Raw genomic sequence first — 18,321 nt, 5'->3', positions numbered from 1 at the left:
TTCTTGGTGTTTGAGGTTTTCTGTCCATTTATGAGTTGATTCTAGGGGATTATCTCATTTCATATATGTTAATAAATCTCAAGGGAGAATCGAGTGGTTTGTTATGTAGTATTCTTTGATTGGGAGGAATATATTGTTGTTTCTGGGGAAATTATCATGAGAACTAAGCGATAATCTCAAGGAAGCCTTAGGAATCTGTAAAATCAGTTATACTGGATAATAGTACGAGGTACTTTCACATTAATTCAAGTGATTTACATTCATGTTGATCTCAAAATCATTCTGTAACACTGGCCTGAGCTAGCTTTTATGAGCAGTAATTATTTTGTTTTTGTCAGGATGACACAGCATTTGAGAAGCAAAGTTCTCTTTTTGCTCTGGCAATATCAGACATTGTTCTAATCAACATGTGAGTGGATGACTGCTTCTTTATCTATTTCTACTCTCTTAGTATCTAGTAGTTGCCACGAAGAGCAGTGCTTTGCCTTAAAAAATTAGTGCACTTGTCACGATTCTTCTGGGATATGCGTATTCCTCCTGTTATTATATATTACAATTGCGTTTGTCCAGGTGGTGCCATGACATTGGCCGGGAGCAGGCTGCTAACAGGCCACTTCTGAAAACAGTATTTCAGGTGTTTTGTTTTTCTGACTCTCTTGGAATTCATCAAAATCCTGGGTATCTTCTTCACTTTTTTTTTCTTCAGGTCATGATGCGATTATTCAGTTCTCAGAAAACGACATTGCTATTTGTTGTTCGTGACAAAACAAAGGTTCACTTCTTTAATGCTTCAAGATTTTGAATAAAAATATTTCTTTATTTCTGCTTCTATAACATTTGATTCTTATGTCTTTTTCATTTTGAATATCATTTCTGTAGACTCCATTTGAACGCTTAGAACCTATTTTAAGGGAGGATGTACAGAAGGTAATTTAGTAACATTTTATTTGCCACATGCATTTTCTTTTCCTTTATTTAAGTGTCAGACGCTTGTTGCTTTTCTGCAGATTTGGGATACTGTTTCAAAGCCCCAGGCCTACAAGGACACTGCATTGAGTGAATTTTTTAATGTAAGTGGTTTTATGTACCAGAAGATGCTTTGGCGTGTGTCTATTCTGAGTTACTAGTGTTGGGCTTTCAGGTTGAGGTCACTGCTTTGGCCAGCTATGAAGAGAAAGAAGAGTTATTTAAGAAGCAGGTAAGGGGAAAGTGCATTAGCTAACATATTTAAGTATTTCTCTCTTCTCTCTTTCCACATTTCTCTCGGAGAGCTAAATTCTGCTATGCATTTTCCTGCTAATTTAAGTTCATTTTTGCTGTCTTATTTAGTATTTTGTAGATTTTGTATATCCACAACATCAGCAGAGGATGATAATAAAGTCTCCATTTAAAACTTCGATTTCGGCAAATCAAGTACATTAACTTTATTAACAACCAGCTGCTTTAGCATTTTCTGAAGTGTTCCTAAATTTACTCTACCCAACCTAGACCTACTCTCGTATGACACCTTCTTATCCCTTGATCATATTATTCAGGAGCCGATGCCTACTTAAACACCATGTTGAGGGCCAAATTTGGGGCCATTGGAACCCTGAACTAATTCTTTGTATGTTTGTCATCTCAGTATGCTGGTGCATTGTTTCTCATCCTAAGCTAATCTTAGTCGCTATTATGGTTTTCACATTTTCATTCTTATGCAGGTTGCTCAACTGAGGCAGCGTTTTCTCAATTCAATAGCTCCTGGAGGTCTTGCTGGTGATAGACGAGGTGTTATTCCTGCTTCAGGATTTTCTTTCAGTGCACAACAGATTTGGAAGGTTATAAGGGAAAATAAGGATCTTGATATTCCTGCTCACCAGGTATATAAATGTACTAGTTGCTAACAGTCGACATTCGTTTTTTCCTTCTCACTTTTTTCTTTCAATCGTATAGGTAATGGTTGCAACTGTTCGCTGTGAAGAGATTGCAAACGAAAAACTAAGACATTTGACCTCTGATGAGGTAATCATGCATGTACACCATTTCATTCTTCAGCAAAAAGCAGCGTTCATACTGAACGATGTTTGTCTTTAGGCTTGGTTGGAGCTGGAGGGAGCTATTCGATCTGGCCCAGTGTCAGGGTTCGGGAAAAAACTTGGTTCCATCCTGGATGCTTATCTTTCAGCGTAAGTCACCCTTCTCTTATGCCTTTATATTAGCCCAAAGTATAATACGTTTGTGAGATGTGGTTTTAGCTATGGCTTCACATCTAAGGTTTCAGTTTATTCCTATCTTATGAGGCTCATTCTGTTGTGTCATGTTTTCTCATGTGTATGTATATACATATACATATACATATACATATACGTCTACATATATGTGTATACATGTATACACATGTGTATACATATATGTATATAGTGAGGCATTTCCCTAGCAGACCCAACGTAGCAAGGACAAGCATTTTGATTTGATATAGTGAGGCATTTCCCTACCAGACCCAATGTAGAGCAAGGACAAGCGTTTTGATTTGGTACAGTGCTTGTGCCTGCACTAGATTTGTTGTGGTTGTATCTATTACGGACTCCTCTTTTGGGCTCCCTTATCCATGCCTAACACTTCTCGTATATGTGTTCCGTGTCCAACACTCATTGGGCACTTCTCGTATATGTGTGCACTCAATTACATAATACATGTTTTAGTTTAAAACACTCTTCTTGGATGTATATCTTACATCACCTCAAATTTCTGCAATCCGTTGGACTTAGGTTGAGTTCGTTTCAACCCATACCCAGTTCATAAGTATGATTAGAAGGTCATTTAGGTATCTAGTTCAAAAAGAGTAGTTTTCCAATTTATGATATACTCGATAAGGAAACATAAAAATGTTGTAGGGAATTCAGGTCTCATAACATGTTAACATGTAACTGAAAAAAACATATCTATCTCATATAAATTATTTTTTCTAACATATTGCAAGGCTCCGTTCCGTAATCCCTTTAATACTGGCTGTTGATCATGCATGAGTAATCTAGATTGTTGATTTCATCAAATCATCAAATCATGGCACGTGGCATAATCATTTTTGCAACATTCATGAGCTTTGATTGTGCTTTATGGTTTTAAAGTGATTTAAATGAGTTTTTATATGCATTAAGGCCTAATGGGCTTTAGCGCAATGGGTGGACCCAGTAGGAGAACCAAACCCATGATCCATTAGCTTCCCTAAAATTTTCTCCAAAATGGGGAAGCAAAAGTCATATTCTCCAAATTATTTTTACACCAACTCCAACAGCTTCCCTATTTTGAAGAATCCCTTTTTTCCTCCAAAAATTTGGAGATTGCTGTAGATTTAGGGAAGCTTCCCCATTTTTTCTCCTCCATCCTTATTTTGGGGAATGAGATGGGGAGTCTGTTGGACCAAAAACCTAACTAAATTCTTCAAAAGTGGAAAATGAGGAAGCTGTTGGAGATGTTCTTAGGAGCAGAGATCAAGAGCTTGGAGGCCAAGGAAAACTAGAGGAGAGAACTTCATCAAGCAAAGGCAAGTAATTTATACTTGCAAAACAAATTATTTTATGATTTTCCAATTGTTTTATGTTTTTTTTGTTTTCCTCAAGTCTTGGGTCTTTCTTTGCTAAAACTCTTATCAAATGGTTTCCATTGAAGTAAATTTGGGTATGGCTCTGGTCTGGGGATGAAAACCCTATGAATTGGATTGAAATCATATACAGCACGAAAAAAGGGAAGGGCCCATAAGTTGATTTTGAGAGTTGCATTTTGAGCATGATGTTTGCGATATGTCGAGTTCTATTTTGATTGAGAGTTCGGAGGTGTTTATGAGTGGATTTCTGATTTTCTTCTTCTAATTCTTTTATCCTTATTCCCAATCCATTTATAGCATTTCGATGCTTTTAACTCTGAAAATTGCCAATTGTAAACCAAATATCATCGAGGCAATGTAAAATTTGATTACTGACTCCTAGATTTCTCCAAGTAGCAATAGCAGGTTAGATTCACATTTATTTGGGCTTCCTGTAGATTGAGCTTGCGTACCAGTCTTCTTCAAATATGCTGTTTTCATTGAAAATCTCTTGATTCATAAAAATAGGATATAATTTTTCTTTGTCAGAACTTTTTGGACTTGATTCAGTGGATTTCAGTGGTGTCTTCTGTACCATATGTAGTTGTGTCTGAATCATCAGATTTAATTGATGACTCAAAAGTCTAAGTCATTTACATCTATACATCCACTTATTTCTGATCCTGATAAAACCTCATATTCACTTAGCTCATCTAATATTATATTAACCATTTTATTACTATAACATTCATTCACAAAGTGTCCCTTTGTCCTCATTTAAAACATGTACATTCTTTTTTATCTTTTACTTAATATTTTCTTTTGGAAGAAATCCTTTTTGGTTTTTTATTGTTGGAACGGTAAAAATCAGAAATGATTATTAGGGTTTCTCCACAAGGGTCCAATATATAGGAGTACAAATGGTAATGGGTTGTTTGGTCTAACCCGATAACCCAATACTAATTCTAACACTCCCCCTCAAGCTGGAATATATATATCAATCATGCCTAGCTTGTTACACAGAATAGAAAACACCTTAGGTGAAGTAGCTTTAGTGAGAATGTCAGCTAACTGTTCTGAAGACGGAGTGACTGAAGAGACATCACTTTCTTCTCCCAAGCATCTCTAACAAAATTACAATCAACTTCAATGTGCTTAGTTTTCTCATGAAACACTAGATTCTTTGCAATATAGATAGCTGACTGGTTATCAAAATACATAGGCATAGATTCAGGCTGAGTAAAACCAAGCTCTGTCAACAGCTTCTGTAACCATATCATCTCACAAACATTGTGAGCCATAGCTTTGTATTCTGCCTCTGCACTAGATCGAGAAACTACATCTTGTTTCTTGTTCCTCCAAGTTACTAGGTTTCCTTCAATAAATGTGCAAAATCCAGAAGTAGATTTTCTATCTCCTATGTCTCCCGCATACCTAGCATCAGAAAAACAGAGATGTGTAAATGTCCATATTTCTTATAGAATAATCCTTTTCCAAGATAGCTTTTAACATAAGCTAAAATTCTCAGAACAACAATTCAGTGAATCTCTCTAGGTTTATGCATAAACCTGCTTAGTACTCCCACTGCAAAGGTAATATCAGGTCTGGTCACAGTAAGATAAATCAACTTGCCAATCAATCTCCTATATCGACATGCATCATCTCGGAGAGGACTATTATCACGTCACAGATCCACATTCACTTTCATTGGAGTGTTTGTTGGCTTACACCCCAAAAGACTCATTTCTTCTAACAAGTCCAATACGTATTTCCTTAGAGATAGAAGCAAACAGTCCTTTTGATATACAATCTCAATCCCAAGAAAGTATTTGGGTTTTTTCATATCTTTGGTGACAATAACGTGAAAGGTCTTTACTAAGGCAGCAAAGTCATTCCTAGTTAGCAGAATATCATCAACATATACTGTCAGAATCATCAAACCAGATGTAGTGCGTCGGATAAAGACGGAGTAATAAGACAGACACCGTTTAAAACCGACACCAGATGTAGCAGTACTAAATTTCTCAAACCATGCCTGTGGACTTTGTTTGAGATCATAAATCACCTTTTTTAAGCTTGTAGACAGTATTCTCCCCCTGAGCAACATACCCCGAAGGTTGCTCCATATAGACTTCCTCCTGTAAGTCACCATACAGGAAATCATTTTTAACATCCAGCTAAAACATACAGTCCAGATTAACAGCCATAGAGAAAAGTAGGCGAATAGAATTGAGACGGGTAACGAGAGAGAACGTCTCAAGATAGTTGACCCCATAGGTTTGAGTATAACCCTTAGCAACAAGACGAGCTTTATAGCGATCAACAGAACCATTTGTGCGATACTTTAAGGTATATACCTACTGCCAGCTAGCCACAGTAGCACCCGTAGGAAAAGGAACAAGATCCTATGTCCCTTTAGAAATAAGTACATCCATCTCCTCATCCATGACCTGTTTCCAAGCAGGAACCAACACAGCCTTTTCATATGACCTGGGTAGAGATATAGAGGACAAGGACAAAGTAAACCGACGAGAAGGGAGAGTAAGACGGTCATAGGAAACAAAATAAGATATAAGATGATTAGCACAAGACCATTTACCTTTCCGATGAACAATTGGAATATCCAAATCAGAAGAAATAGAAGTATTAGGAGGCAGACCTGCAACTGGAGATGACTGTTCGGTTGGAGTAGAGAGATGGATAAGAATTTTTGGACGGCGAGAATATGTCAGCAGTGGCGGGGGGGGGGAGGCACAGTAGAGGCATCTTGTAATCCGAGAGATTCATCAGCAGAAGGAACGAAAGCAGACAATGGAATAATAGTAGGAGCAATAGACGGAAGAGACACACATTGATTGACAGTTGGAGATGAATCAATCGAAGAGAAGTATGGAATACTCAAAAAAGGTAAAATCTGCGGAGACAAAATACCTTCTGGTGGATGGATTATAACACAGATAACCTTTTTGAATACGTGAATATCTTATAAAGACACACTTAACAGACCATGGAGACAATTTATCCAGGCCCGGAGACAAATTCCGAGAGATGGATAAGAATTTTTGGACGGCGAGAATATGTCAGCAGTGGCGGTGGTGCAGAGGCACAGTAGAGGCATCTTGTAATCCGAGAGATTCATCAGCAGAAGGAACGAAAGCAGACAATGGAATAATAGTAGGAGCAATAGACGGAAGAGACACACATTGATTGACAGTTGGAGATGAATCAATCGAAGAGAAGTATGGAATACTCAAAAAAGGTAAAATCTGCGGAGACAAAATACCTTCTGGTGGATGGATTATAACACAGATAACCTTTTTGAATACGTGAATATCTTATAAAGACACACTTAACAGACCATGGAGACAATTTATCCAGGCCCGGAGACAAATTCCGAACAAAACAGGTACAACCAAAAACACGAGGAACCACATGAAAATTTTTTCTCAGGATAAGTGCAGATGAATGGTATTTTACCATTAAGGACAGATGAGGGCATCCTATTGATCAGGAAACATGCACTGAGAACAGAATCAGACCACAAATACTTTAAAACATTCATATGTATCATCAGGGTTCTAGCAACATCTAAAATATGTCTATGTTTTCTCTCAGTAACTCTATTTTGTTGTGAAGGGTGAGAGCATGAGGTTTGATGGAGAATACCAATATTTACACAAAAACGAGAGATATCATTTTTCATGTATTCCAAAGCATTATCGGTACGAAGGATACGAATAGAGGTGGAAAATTGGTTTTTAATTTCATTGTAAAACATTTCAAAAACAGTTGAAACCTCAGATCTCTCTTTTAATAGACAAAGCCAAGTCATACGAGAGAAGTCATCAACAAAGATAATGAAATATTTATAACCGTTCATGGAAGATATACGATAAGGATCCCAAACGTTAGAATGGACTAACTCAAACGCAGAACTGTTGCGTTTATCAACACGACTCTGATAGATAGCACGATGGTGCTTACCTAGTTTAGAAGACTCACAACCTAAAGAAGAAACAGATGACTGGATAGAAATGGCTGCGCGAAGCTTCGATAATGAGGGATGACCATGGCGCGTTGATGCCATAGTAAGGAATGATCAGACTTATCTGCAACAAGACCAGTAGCGGCCGTATTATCGTCTAAATAGTACATACCTCCTCTCTCATGCCCTGAACCAATCTTCATCCCAGTTGTTAGGTCCTAAAAAACACAATAAGAAGGAAAGAATGTTACTTTACAGTTGTGTTTGGTGAACTGACTGATGGGTAATAGACTAATTAGAAATTTTGGAAGATATAAAACGTTAGTAAGAGTCAGAAGTAGCATTGATTACTCCATCATCAAGAACTGTAGAGTATGTACCATCAGCAATACGGACCGATGGAAACTTATCAGAAAGGTTTAAGGAAACAAAGTGATCCTTTATACCTGTCATATGAGAAGAGGCATCAGAATCTAATACCCATGGTCCGTGAGGCATCGGAATCTAATACCCATGGTCCGTGAGGAGATGCAATGTAGGCATCCATACCTAAAGAGGATGCATGAATAGCAGAATGATTGTTCTGAGAGGACTCGAGTTGACGTAACCGGTCATACTCAGCCTGAGAAATTTGAACAGTGGAGGGAACAGAAGTAGTTGTAGGAGAAGCAACAGAGGAAGGTGTAATATCAACAATCTGGGCCCATGCAGGACGATCAAATTTTTTCCAACGCTTCTCAGATATATGATTAGTCCTTCCATAATGTCTGCACTGACGCAGAGTTTTATCTGAATCAATCTGTCTCCCACCAAAGGTGACTCGTCCTCCCCCTATTTCACGACCATGTCCTCGACCACGATCGCGACCTCTGCCACGTCCAGAGAACATAGCAGACTGATCAAGTGATAGAGCAGACAATGTGGGAGATGCAGTAGTCACTCTAGTAGCTACCTGCATAACTCTGAAGAATGTAGTAGTCAAGGAAGGAATAATATCTTCTCCGAGTATCTGGCCTCGTATCTGAGACTGCAAAGTGGGACTCAAACCTGACAATAACTTGGACACAGCTAGGTCCCTACGATATCCTTACAGTGTCGGTGCATCCGTAACGACCGCTTGATGTATCTCTAATTCATCGATCAAACTTTTCAGCACACCAAAGTAATTAGGAATAGAGCGATCGCCATGTTGAAGAGAAAAAAGTCGTTCATACAGCTCAAATAAACGAGATGTATTTTTCTCATTGTTGTACATAATTTTTAAATTATCCCATATCTCTATAGCAGTGTTTGAGAACATGACACTGCTACTGCTCTGCACTTCCATGTTATTAAGAAGCTATGTCATCCCGCAACAGTCAGCAGAGATCCATTTGGGATAGGTAGGATCCGTAGATGCAAGAGGTGAGGTCATAAGATGAGCCAATTTGTTCTGAGCTCTAATGAAGATGCGAAAGACCTGTGCCCAAAGGAGATAGCTGGTGCCATTTAACTTCACTGTGGTTCCCAATACAACTTTGGGTGCAGAAATCTCAGTAGTAGTAGGGATGGTTGTGGCATCAGAAGAGATGCTAGATCCTGTCATCCTTACAGAGCAGGATAGTACAGTGACAGAAGAATCACAATCTTCTTTTATAAAACCCGAAGGTTTGAAAAAACAGAAATCCGAAGGTTAGAATAGAACCCGAAGGTTTGGAACCCGGGTTAGAACCTGAAGGTTAGATAAAAAAAGCCGGAGATTTAGAGTTCAAGAACTCGAAGGTTTAAAAACAGAAACCCGAAGGTTAGAATAGAACCTGAAGGTTGGAACCTGGGTTAGAACCCGAAGGTTAGATAAAAAAACCCGAAGGTTTAGATAGAATCCCTTTTTTTTACTGTTCAAATCAGATGGAATACAATTGAGAATAATCCATATCTCTCTCTCCTAATAGTAATCCGAAGCTTCTTTGACGGTTCTACACAGAATAATCCATATCTCTCTACTCCCTCGTCTTCTACTCACAAAAGAAAAAAAGAAACAAACAAACAACAAAAAAAGGAAGACGAGATCGCGAGATGGCAGCGACGGAGACTTCGCCTTTGGGATGTGGATCTGGATCGACAAGATCGCGAGGAGATGAGATCAGGCAGTAGCGGTGAAGAGATGGCAGCGACGACGGATTTTCATCAGGCTTCGTCGGATCTGCGCACTAAAGACGGCGGGATCTGAGGTGGCGGCGAGATCCTAAGACGACGACGGCGGTGAGCACCAAAGGCGACAAGGGCGCCGATGGCAGGTGAGAGCTAAGGCGGAGGCTAGGTTTGGGTCTACAGTTTTTTTTAGCTAGGGTTTTGCGGCTAGCTCTGATACCATGTTGGAACGGTAAAAATAAGAATTGATTATTAGGGTTTCTCCACAAGGGTCCAATATATAGGAGTAAAAATGGGTAATGGGTTATTGGGTCGTAACCCGATAACCTAATACTAATTCTAATATTTATATTTATATCTCCTTACTCCTTCCTTAGTTTGTCTATATACAAATGATCTTGTATTTTTTGGTATTTTTGACTTTTGATACTATGTGCTAGGTTGTCTGCTCTTATAGGTTGCTTTTGTAGTGCATTATTTTTGGCGACGTCTAGATCGTCCACTAATGCTTGCTGCGCTCAGGAAACTCGTATTGTGGAATTAACTTTTTACAAATTCCTTGAATTCCATGACTTAATTGTCGCATTTCTCTGTCTTGTATCTTTCTTTCTATGCAGTAGTCATTAATACATTTGTACACATACGCTGTTCTATGAGGTAAATTCCTATTCTTAGTCGTTATAGTTGTTAAATAATTTGGATATTCTGATAATAATTTTTTATTTATTGGTGAGTGGAACTTATGATAATAAGTTTCTAGATATCTTCCTTTAATGTTATTTGGTAGGCTATAATAGTGTTCTTCAGAAAAGTTTGTGTATTTTTCTAATTCTGCAATACTACTAAAAATGATTTTATCCAACGTTCCTTTATGTTTAGAAGTTTCATTTTCATCATGTTTATGTATTATTTCCATATAATGGATTAATAACATTTTTCCAAACTTAGCTATTGCTTTGGCATTACTTGTTTTTTGATTTTATTTCTTCTATAATATTTTTACCTTCTATTGTTTCTTCAAAGCGTTTTAACCATTGTGCTATATGTCCTCTTAATAAAGAACTTATATAATTTATGGTTTCTATTGTGTCCCATGAGAAATTTTGAGCTATTCCACTTACATTTTGGAACCAATCCATTACATATTTAATTCTTTTATCACTATTTAACTCTGGGTCTAAATTTAATAGATATGTAACAAAATTTGATCTTGGACTTAAAATTTCTTCTAGAGTTACTGTGTCTTTATTTTTTATTTTCATTTTTGATGTCATAGCATTGACATATTTTTGCATGTTTGTTTTATTATAAAAATTATCTGACTAAAGATTCTAACGTTTCTATATTATTTTCAGTAGGTGGTTGCGATTCTTGCTCATTCATGGTTTCTTCTCTATATTGAGAAGTTTCTCCTATTCCAGATTGTTGACTTGTAGCTCATTGTGCCGTTTTTATTTTTTCTATAATAACATTATACATTTTATCTATGACATTTAAGAAAGGTTTTGGTCCTTCTCTTCTATAGTGTGATCATCTAATGTTTCTTCTTTAAGATAATTTTCATGTATTCATTATAATTAAATTCTGTTATATTTTCATTTTGTTTTAATTTATTAAATGCTACTAATATTTTTGGGTATGACACTTGTCCTATAGCTTCATATTCTTTTTTATTTTATCATTTTTATTCTTTTGATCCAATTTATTTTTGCTTGGTTATATAATTCTTCTTTAGTTACCATTTTGATTGGATGTATGCTACTAACACTTGAATTTGTTTCGTCTGAATCATTATTTTCTACTATGTAATTATATATTTTAAATAATTTTTTATGTTTGCTTTTTAAGGATAAAATTTCATTTATATATTTATCGTATGTTGATTCTACATATTTATACTTTTAAGTCTTCTATTTTTCTTCAATTTCTTCGAACTTTTCTTTTTCATTAATTTCTGCTTTTATGATAATGTGTATTTTTTCAATATCTGTAGGTGCTTTTACTAATTTAGATTCTAAACATACTTCATTTAATTTTCTTATAGTTATATATTCTTTTTTCTTTTCATCTATTTTTAACATATTTGACCAATATAGAGCTATTGATTCTTTGTTAGATTTATCCGTTATTTTATATTGTTTTCTTTCGAATTGTTGACTTACCACTCTTACTGTTCTATCACTCTTAAATTGCTTCTAATTTTTTATTTGTTTTAATATTGCAAAAATCTCTTTATTTAAAAGATTTAAATGAGTTTGATTTTCTTTTAATTGTAGGTCATTATCTGATATGTAATTTAGCATTTTCGCTATATGTTATGTTGGTATTTTTCTTTATTTGTCTTGATGTCTTGAGACTCAGCAGCGAGATTGGCGGGTAATCCCGAGTTTAGCGACGGGCCTTAGAGTCGATACGTGCAACGTGGGTTCTCTCATCCCTTTGAGCGATCGATCCTCTGTTTAGAATAAGTAAGCTGCAAAACAAACATGTTAGGACCGGAGTGAGGTTCTCCAGTGATTCCTTCGAAAGTCAAGTCAGTATTTGAGTTTGAGTGAAGAAGAAATCAATGAACTGAATACATTCTTAGTTTAAGTGTGTAGATATTACATACTCGTGACCCTAAAAGGGTGGCCTGAGGATTAGCCTTCTATCAGTAAGCAATGCGCCCATATTTATACTCGACTTAAGAGGGATAAAAGCATAACTATGATCGAGTTCATTAAGCAATGCACCCATATTTATACTCGACTTAAGAGGGATAAAAGCATAACTATGATCGAGTTCAGGCTGGCAGCTGGATTGGTAGAGTTGATAGGTGTCGACTGCGCATGCGATGAGTCATCCTTGATTGGATGTGATGGTGATTGAGGAGGTATGGGGGACAATGAGTCATGGAGACTCATGAAATCTGCTATGATGAAAATAGATAGTTGTTTGTGTAGAGTTCGAGGACGAACCACTTCTTGACTTGGTTCTGCGAGAGGGATGACAAGGACCACCTTTCTAGTCGGCCTCACAAGTTAACCCAGCTCCGAGTGGATCTGAGTGGATGAGGGTGGTCGATTTCTCTGATGAGGTAGGGCAAGAGCGGGTCTCAACTCGGCGTGACTCGGGAAGGATCGAGTGCCTAAGCGATCTGAATCGTCCCTAGCTGGGGTGAGCTGACATGATTGATTAATGCTGATATCTGACATATGTTGGCTCCAAGAGAAAAATTAACATTTAGGTTAATCATGGTCATAACATTGGCCCCTTTCGCTTGGACTCGGGGGTAGCGGAGTTCGAGTGAAATAGGACTGTAGCTGCCCGTGTCTCGAGGCGCATTTATGATGGGTGCTGAAGGGTCTCTTTAGATGTGATGTTGACATCAGAGGATAATTTTGAGCTGCCGCCACCTTGATTCTTGTGCAAGAATTGCGGGCTAGTTAAGAAGAGGGGCGCGTCACTTCTAGAGCACCTGCCTCGGGTTTTGGGAATGATCTCTGCCGTTGGTTCAGAGTTGAGTCGGCAGTTGCGATCTCACCATTTGTCGGCCCTTCTACCTATAATACGGTCGCTCTGATTGCAAAAGATTTGGTTCATTAAAATCTCCGAGCTCTTAATCTACAAAGAACTTAGATCTTCGTTTCCTCTTCTCCAGTGATATTCATAACTATTCTAATGACATCTTCAATAGTTAGGATTGAAGTGCAACCCGGACAACTGCAGAAATTCTATTCCAAGGCAACCGACGCAGTTGAAGGCGTTGCATGAGAAATTCGACATCCCTAGGGCATTTGCCTTGACCACATCGGTGAAGTCGCTGGCAATTTTGATCTCGACACCGGTTAGACTCCAGTGTATTTGAAGCACCGGGAGTATGAGCTGCACTTCCCGCTGCACCCATTCCTTCGCCGCGTCTTTGAGGCATTAAGGGTGTTGTCATTGCTGATGAAGCCTAATTCCATAGCTACTTTGGTGGGATTTATGATCATTTGCCACTTGGTCGAACTGACCCTAGGAATACTCGTCCACATTGTCTGCGTGAAGGTGAGCCAACACGAGGGTCATTTTTACCTCCAAGACTTGGGGGGTAATAAGAATGTCGCCAATGCTCCTGAGTCTAGCAGGGACTAGGAGGAGCAATGTTTGGGTGGCTGGGGATGACTCCAATGTGGCTTGCTCTAACTGGCTAGAGAGCAAGAAAGGAGTTTTGGAGCCAAGGGCCATTGACAAGCACCGAGAGGTGTGCGTTGGAATAGATCTAGGCATATATCGGTTCTCATCGATTGGAGGATCTTTTCGACAACTCGGTCTTACTAGTTGTCGACATCTCTTCGGTGCGTCCTACTGTAGAGGACGAAGCTCGGGTGGCTGCGTTGATGTTGGGCTTTGATGAGATTGATGTTGACGCTAATAACTCAGCCTGCTCAAGCTTAGAGCGGGCCCTGAATAAGGCCAAAGAAGCGCCTCCGCTCGGATCTGGCTCTTGATGAAGTTGAGGAGGTCTAGGCTCATGCGACCGAGATAGCCGCTCGATTAGCGTGGTTGAAGTCTGTCGAAGCTGTGATGGAGGGGGAGCATCCTCTGCCGCTCAGGGGGATGCCTTTAACCAACCACCGATGGAGATCTCGCCTCCTCAAGCAGTGGAGGAGGCAACTACTGCTGCTGTTCTGGCTCAAGAAGCCGAGGCCATCATTATCTACGATAGAGCCTCTGCCAGAGAAGAGGGGGCCAAGATCCATATGGTCAAGGACGAAGAGGCCAAGGCTCTAGCTGTGGGTGAGGTGGCCCTTGATGAGCCTACCGAGTTAGCCCATTGGAGCCAGCTGCTAACGAGGCGCCTCCTGGCTAAGGGTTGAGATGGCCGTCTCCTTACCGCATCGATGAGATTGAGGCGGAGAAATGGGATCAATTGAGGATACTCTTGATGGGGTCTTCTCGAGCCGGTCCCCGATATGATAGAGCCGTCTGAGGAGTTCATATATGAACCCAGGCGACAGCTCGACAAGAGGCTATCAGTCCTGGAGTCCCGACTTGCCCAAACCTAAGCGGTTGAGTAGTTCTACCTCCACCGTGACGACGAGATTCTTTAGGAGATGCCAGATGTTGGCCTTCATCAATGCCTCAAGAGCTACATGGTTTGTGGAGCTTTGGTACAGCAAGAATTGTTCGGTCGTTATGAGCGAGCCCTAACTCTTTCCTCAAGCTTCAGGGAGACTTGGAGGCCCAGAGGGTTGTTCTCGAGAAGGCCCACTTGTCGTTAGCTGCCAAGGAGGATAAGTTGCCATATGAAGGCAGAGCGACGACAAGTGGCGTTGGGAGGTAGAGATGCGAGAGAAGATGGTCGATGGCCTTAGGACTTCTAATAGCAAGAAGTCGGCTGAGATCAGCAAGCTCAGGGAAGGCCTCGTCTATCTCGAGCACTAGCTCCTCGAACGGAACGATAGTATAAAGTATCTATTCGAGGAGGTCGCAGTTAAGAAGCATTAGAGGAATGATGCCTAGGAGTGAGCTTGATCGAATCGTCTGGCTGTCCAGAGCTTGTGAGCCGAGCTAAAGAAGCAGCAGCTAGCTCTCAAGAAGCTTAGGGAGAAGAGCATTCAAGCTACGCTGGAGGCCGAGTGGCAGCGTGAGTTCGTCCTTAGCCGAGGTCCAAGCTCTGCAAGACCGCCTTGCTCATCTGGAGTCCGAGGCCCATTGATTCAAGGTCGTTGATGGATATCGCCACAACGCCCTCGAAAAGGTGGAGGTGGCGCTGGCTTGCAGGGCAGGTTACAACTTCCTTGATGCGTAGCTCTTGTCCGATCTTCGAAGAGACCCTTACCAATTCCACTATTATTGCTCGAGGGTGGCCAACTGTCTTGACGCGCTTCTAGAGATAGAGAAGCAGGGAGGGGGACTTGCGCTCTATGGGGGAGATGGCGACGAGGACGGAGAGGAGTCGACCGAGGAGGCATGCGAGGTCTCGACTCGACTCATGATAGTTGGTGAGTGAGCCTGGGTCACAGAAAGGTGAATGGGTCGAGACTGAGATTCAATCGACTTCCTTGCCATCCACTACAACAGCTCCATCGAGTCTAACTCCTGCTCCTGGCTCTGGGGTCGATCCGTCCATACCTCTATCCCGCTTATAGGGGCCCAACATTTTTTTCTATTTTTGCATTGTAAATTGTTACATATATGAAATAAAAAGATATCTTTGTCAATTTGAACTGTGTACATTTGCGATTGCATTCTTGTGTGTTAAGAGTTTGCAATTTGCTTTATTTGAGTACAAGTCTGTTTTTAGGTTGAGGCGACTCGGCTTTGTGTGTAGCGAGTAAGGCGACTCGACCTCATGTCTTGGGTTTACTCGCGATGACACTAAGGTCTTGGAGTATGTGCCTTGGACTTAAGAAGATGCTAAGATCTTTGTCGTTGTAGATTAGGTTGACATGCCTTGGTTTTACTCTGAATAGGTACCAATATCTTTCTGTCGATGGCGTGTCTTGATTTTACTCATGAAAATTTTATGAAGGTCTTTCGGGTCAGAGCCGACCGAGTTGATGGTGTGCCTTGGTTTTACTTATGAAAACGATACCAAGGTCTTTTTGTCGAGGACGTACCTTGGTTTTACTCATGAAAATGATACCAAAGGCTTTCAAGTCGATGATGACCGATCGATGAAAGCTGCGTATAGATATATAGCAGGACAAATATTTCAAAGATAGTATCTTTGATTTGATTACTTTGAAGAGTTCTTTGAAGTTGTATATGTATTGTGACCAATTTGCCATCAGAGCCTTATGGCGAGATCTTTTGACTTTTGTGAAGCTTAGATGAAGATTTTCACTGCTTCTGATGCTCGAAAATAGGGGATGATCTATCAAAGAGAGATGAAGAAACCTCGCGGTGGGGGCTAGTGTTGATATCCTGAGACTCAATAGCGAGATTAGCGGGTAATCCCGAGTTTAGCGACGGCGCTTAGAGCTGATACGTGCGATGTGCGTTCCCTCATCCCTTGAGCGATCGATCTCCTGTTTAGAATTAGTAAGCTGCAAAATAGGCATATTAGAGGACTGGAGCTTGGTTCTCTGGTGATTCCTTCGATGGTCAAGTCAGTTTTTGAGTTTGAGTGGAGAAGAAACCAATGAATTGAATACGTTCTTGATTTAAGTGTAGAAATTGTAAACATGTAGCCCTAAAAGAGGGGCTTGAGGATCAGCCTTTTATCAGTAGGTGATGAGCCCATATGGATACCCGACTGAGAGGTTAGAAGCATAACTATGACCGAGTTCAGGCTAACAGCTGCATCGGTAGAGTTGTCAGGTGTCGACTGTGCATGTGGTGAGTCATCCTTGATTGGATATGATGGTGATTGAAGAGGTATGGGGGTGATTGAGAAGGTATAAGGACTTGTGACACTTGCTATGATGAAAAAATAGCTGTTGGTGTGGAGTTTGAGGACAAACTGCCTTTTGACTCGGCTCTGCGAGAGGGACAAATACCGTCTTTCTAGTCGGCCTCACAAGTTTTCGACCCAGCTCCGAGTGGATGAGGGTGGTCGATTCGTCTAATGAGGTCGGGCGAGAGCGGGTCTCGACTCGACCTGACTTGAAAAGGATCGAGTGCCCAAGCGACCTTAGTCGTCCTTGGCTAGGGTGAGCTGGCATGGTTAATTAATGCTGATATGTGATGTGTTTTGGCTCCAGGAGGAAGATTAGCACTTAGGTTAATCATGGTCATAACAGTTTGTATCTGTATGCTCTAGATGCTTATAAGGTTTAGTCTTGTAATAATAGTTTTCAAAATCATTGATTAAATCCATATGTTTGTTCTCCCTTACTCTGCTAGCACTTTGTTTTATCTTGTTTATGTTACATGGTAACAAAGAACCAATGCTTCTTCACAAAATTCAGTTATCTTATCTGTGACTCGAGATTGGTGTTCCTCCTCAGGTTTACAGTAATAAAATTGCTTGCCAGTTGTTATGTAGAGATGGCCAACGAGGTGGTTCGAACCGTTTGGAGCCACCCAAATTCATCCCGCGAACCAACACGAACCAGATTCAAACAGATACGATACGAGACATGTATAAACCCGACTTGTTTATGAGACGAGTTAATCCAAATCGTCTCGTGAACAGTAAATGAGATGAGTCTGACTTGTCTTGTCATGAGTCACGAAACGAGTTAGGTCGGAGTAAATTTACCCTGACCCCTGGTAGTAATTTTTTAGAGCCTTTCTATGTAAGTATTGCTTAGATAAGAAAATTAACGGTCAGCCCAAAAGTTAAAATTTTTTTGAATGCCCCCAATGGCTAACCCAATGACTGAAAAAAGAGTGACTACCAAATTAATAAGCAATCCAGAATTTTTTAAGGCCCCCAATGGTTCAAAAAGAGTCGTTGGAGAGTGAGAGGTTGCTACAATTGAGTCGTTTTTTGGGGGGTGTTGCTTAGCCAACAATTCTTTTTAGAGTTGTTGCGGCAGGGACAACTAAATAAATAAATAAATAAAAACTCCCTCAGCACCCCATCCCCTAAATTCCTTTCATTCTTCATAACTCAAACTCTCATCTTCTACTACAATATCAGCTCTCATCTTTTCCCCCTCTAGTATTTTCAACATCTTAAATTATAGAGCACTACAACTATTCTTCCGCGTGTTTCTCCGGAGACTTC

General features: G+C 39.9%; 1 protein-coding gene across 2 annotated transcripts in view; it reads left to right on the top strand.

Moving 5' to 3' along the window:
- LOC109849070 (protein ROOT HAIR DEFECTIVE 3 homolog 2-like) overlaps window positions 1-18,321 on the top strand; it is a 74,917-nt gene that overhangs the window by 14,922 nt on the left and 41,674 nt on the right. For both annotated transcript variants that reach the window (XM_020418855.1, XM_020418854.1), the window contains 9 exons: window positions 339-409; window positions 571-634; window positions 707-772; window positions 880-927; window positions 1,008-1,070; window positions 1,142-1,198; window positions 1,701-1,859; window positions 1,933-2,001; window positions 2,074-2,165. In XM_020418855.1, the coding sequence (XP_020274444.1) occupies window positions 339-409; window positions 571-634; window positions 707-772; window positions 880-927; window positions 1,008-1,070; window positions 1,142-1,198; window positions 1,701-1,859; window positions 1,933-2,001; window positions 2,074-2,165 (689 nt within the window). The remainder of the gene's footprint in view (window positions 1-338; window positions 410-570; window positions 635-706; window positions 773-879; window positions 928-1,007; window positions 1,071-1,141; window positions 1,199-1,700; window positions 1,860-1,932; window positions 2,002-2,073; window positions 2,166-18,321) is intronic.

Source organism: Asparagus officinalis, chromosome 7 (genome assembly GCF_001876935.1).
Source record: "Asparagus officinalis chromosome 7, Aspof.V1, whole genome shotgun sequence".
Classification (NCBI taxonomy): domain Eukaryota; kingdom Viridiplantae; phylum Streptophyta; class Magnoliopsida; order Asparagales; family Asparagaceae; genus Asparagus; species Asparagus officinalis.
Note: the sequence above shows the minus strand (reverse complement) of the source record. Positions and strands in the feature narration are given on the sequence as shown.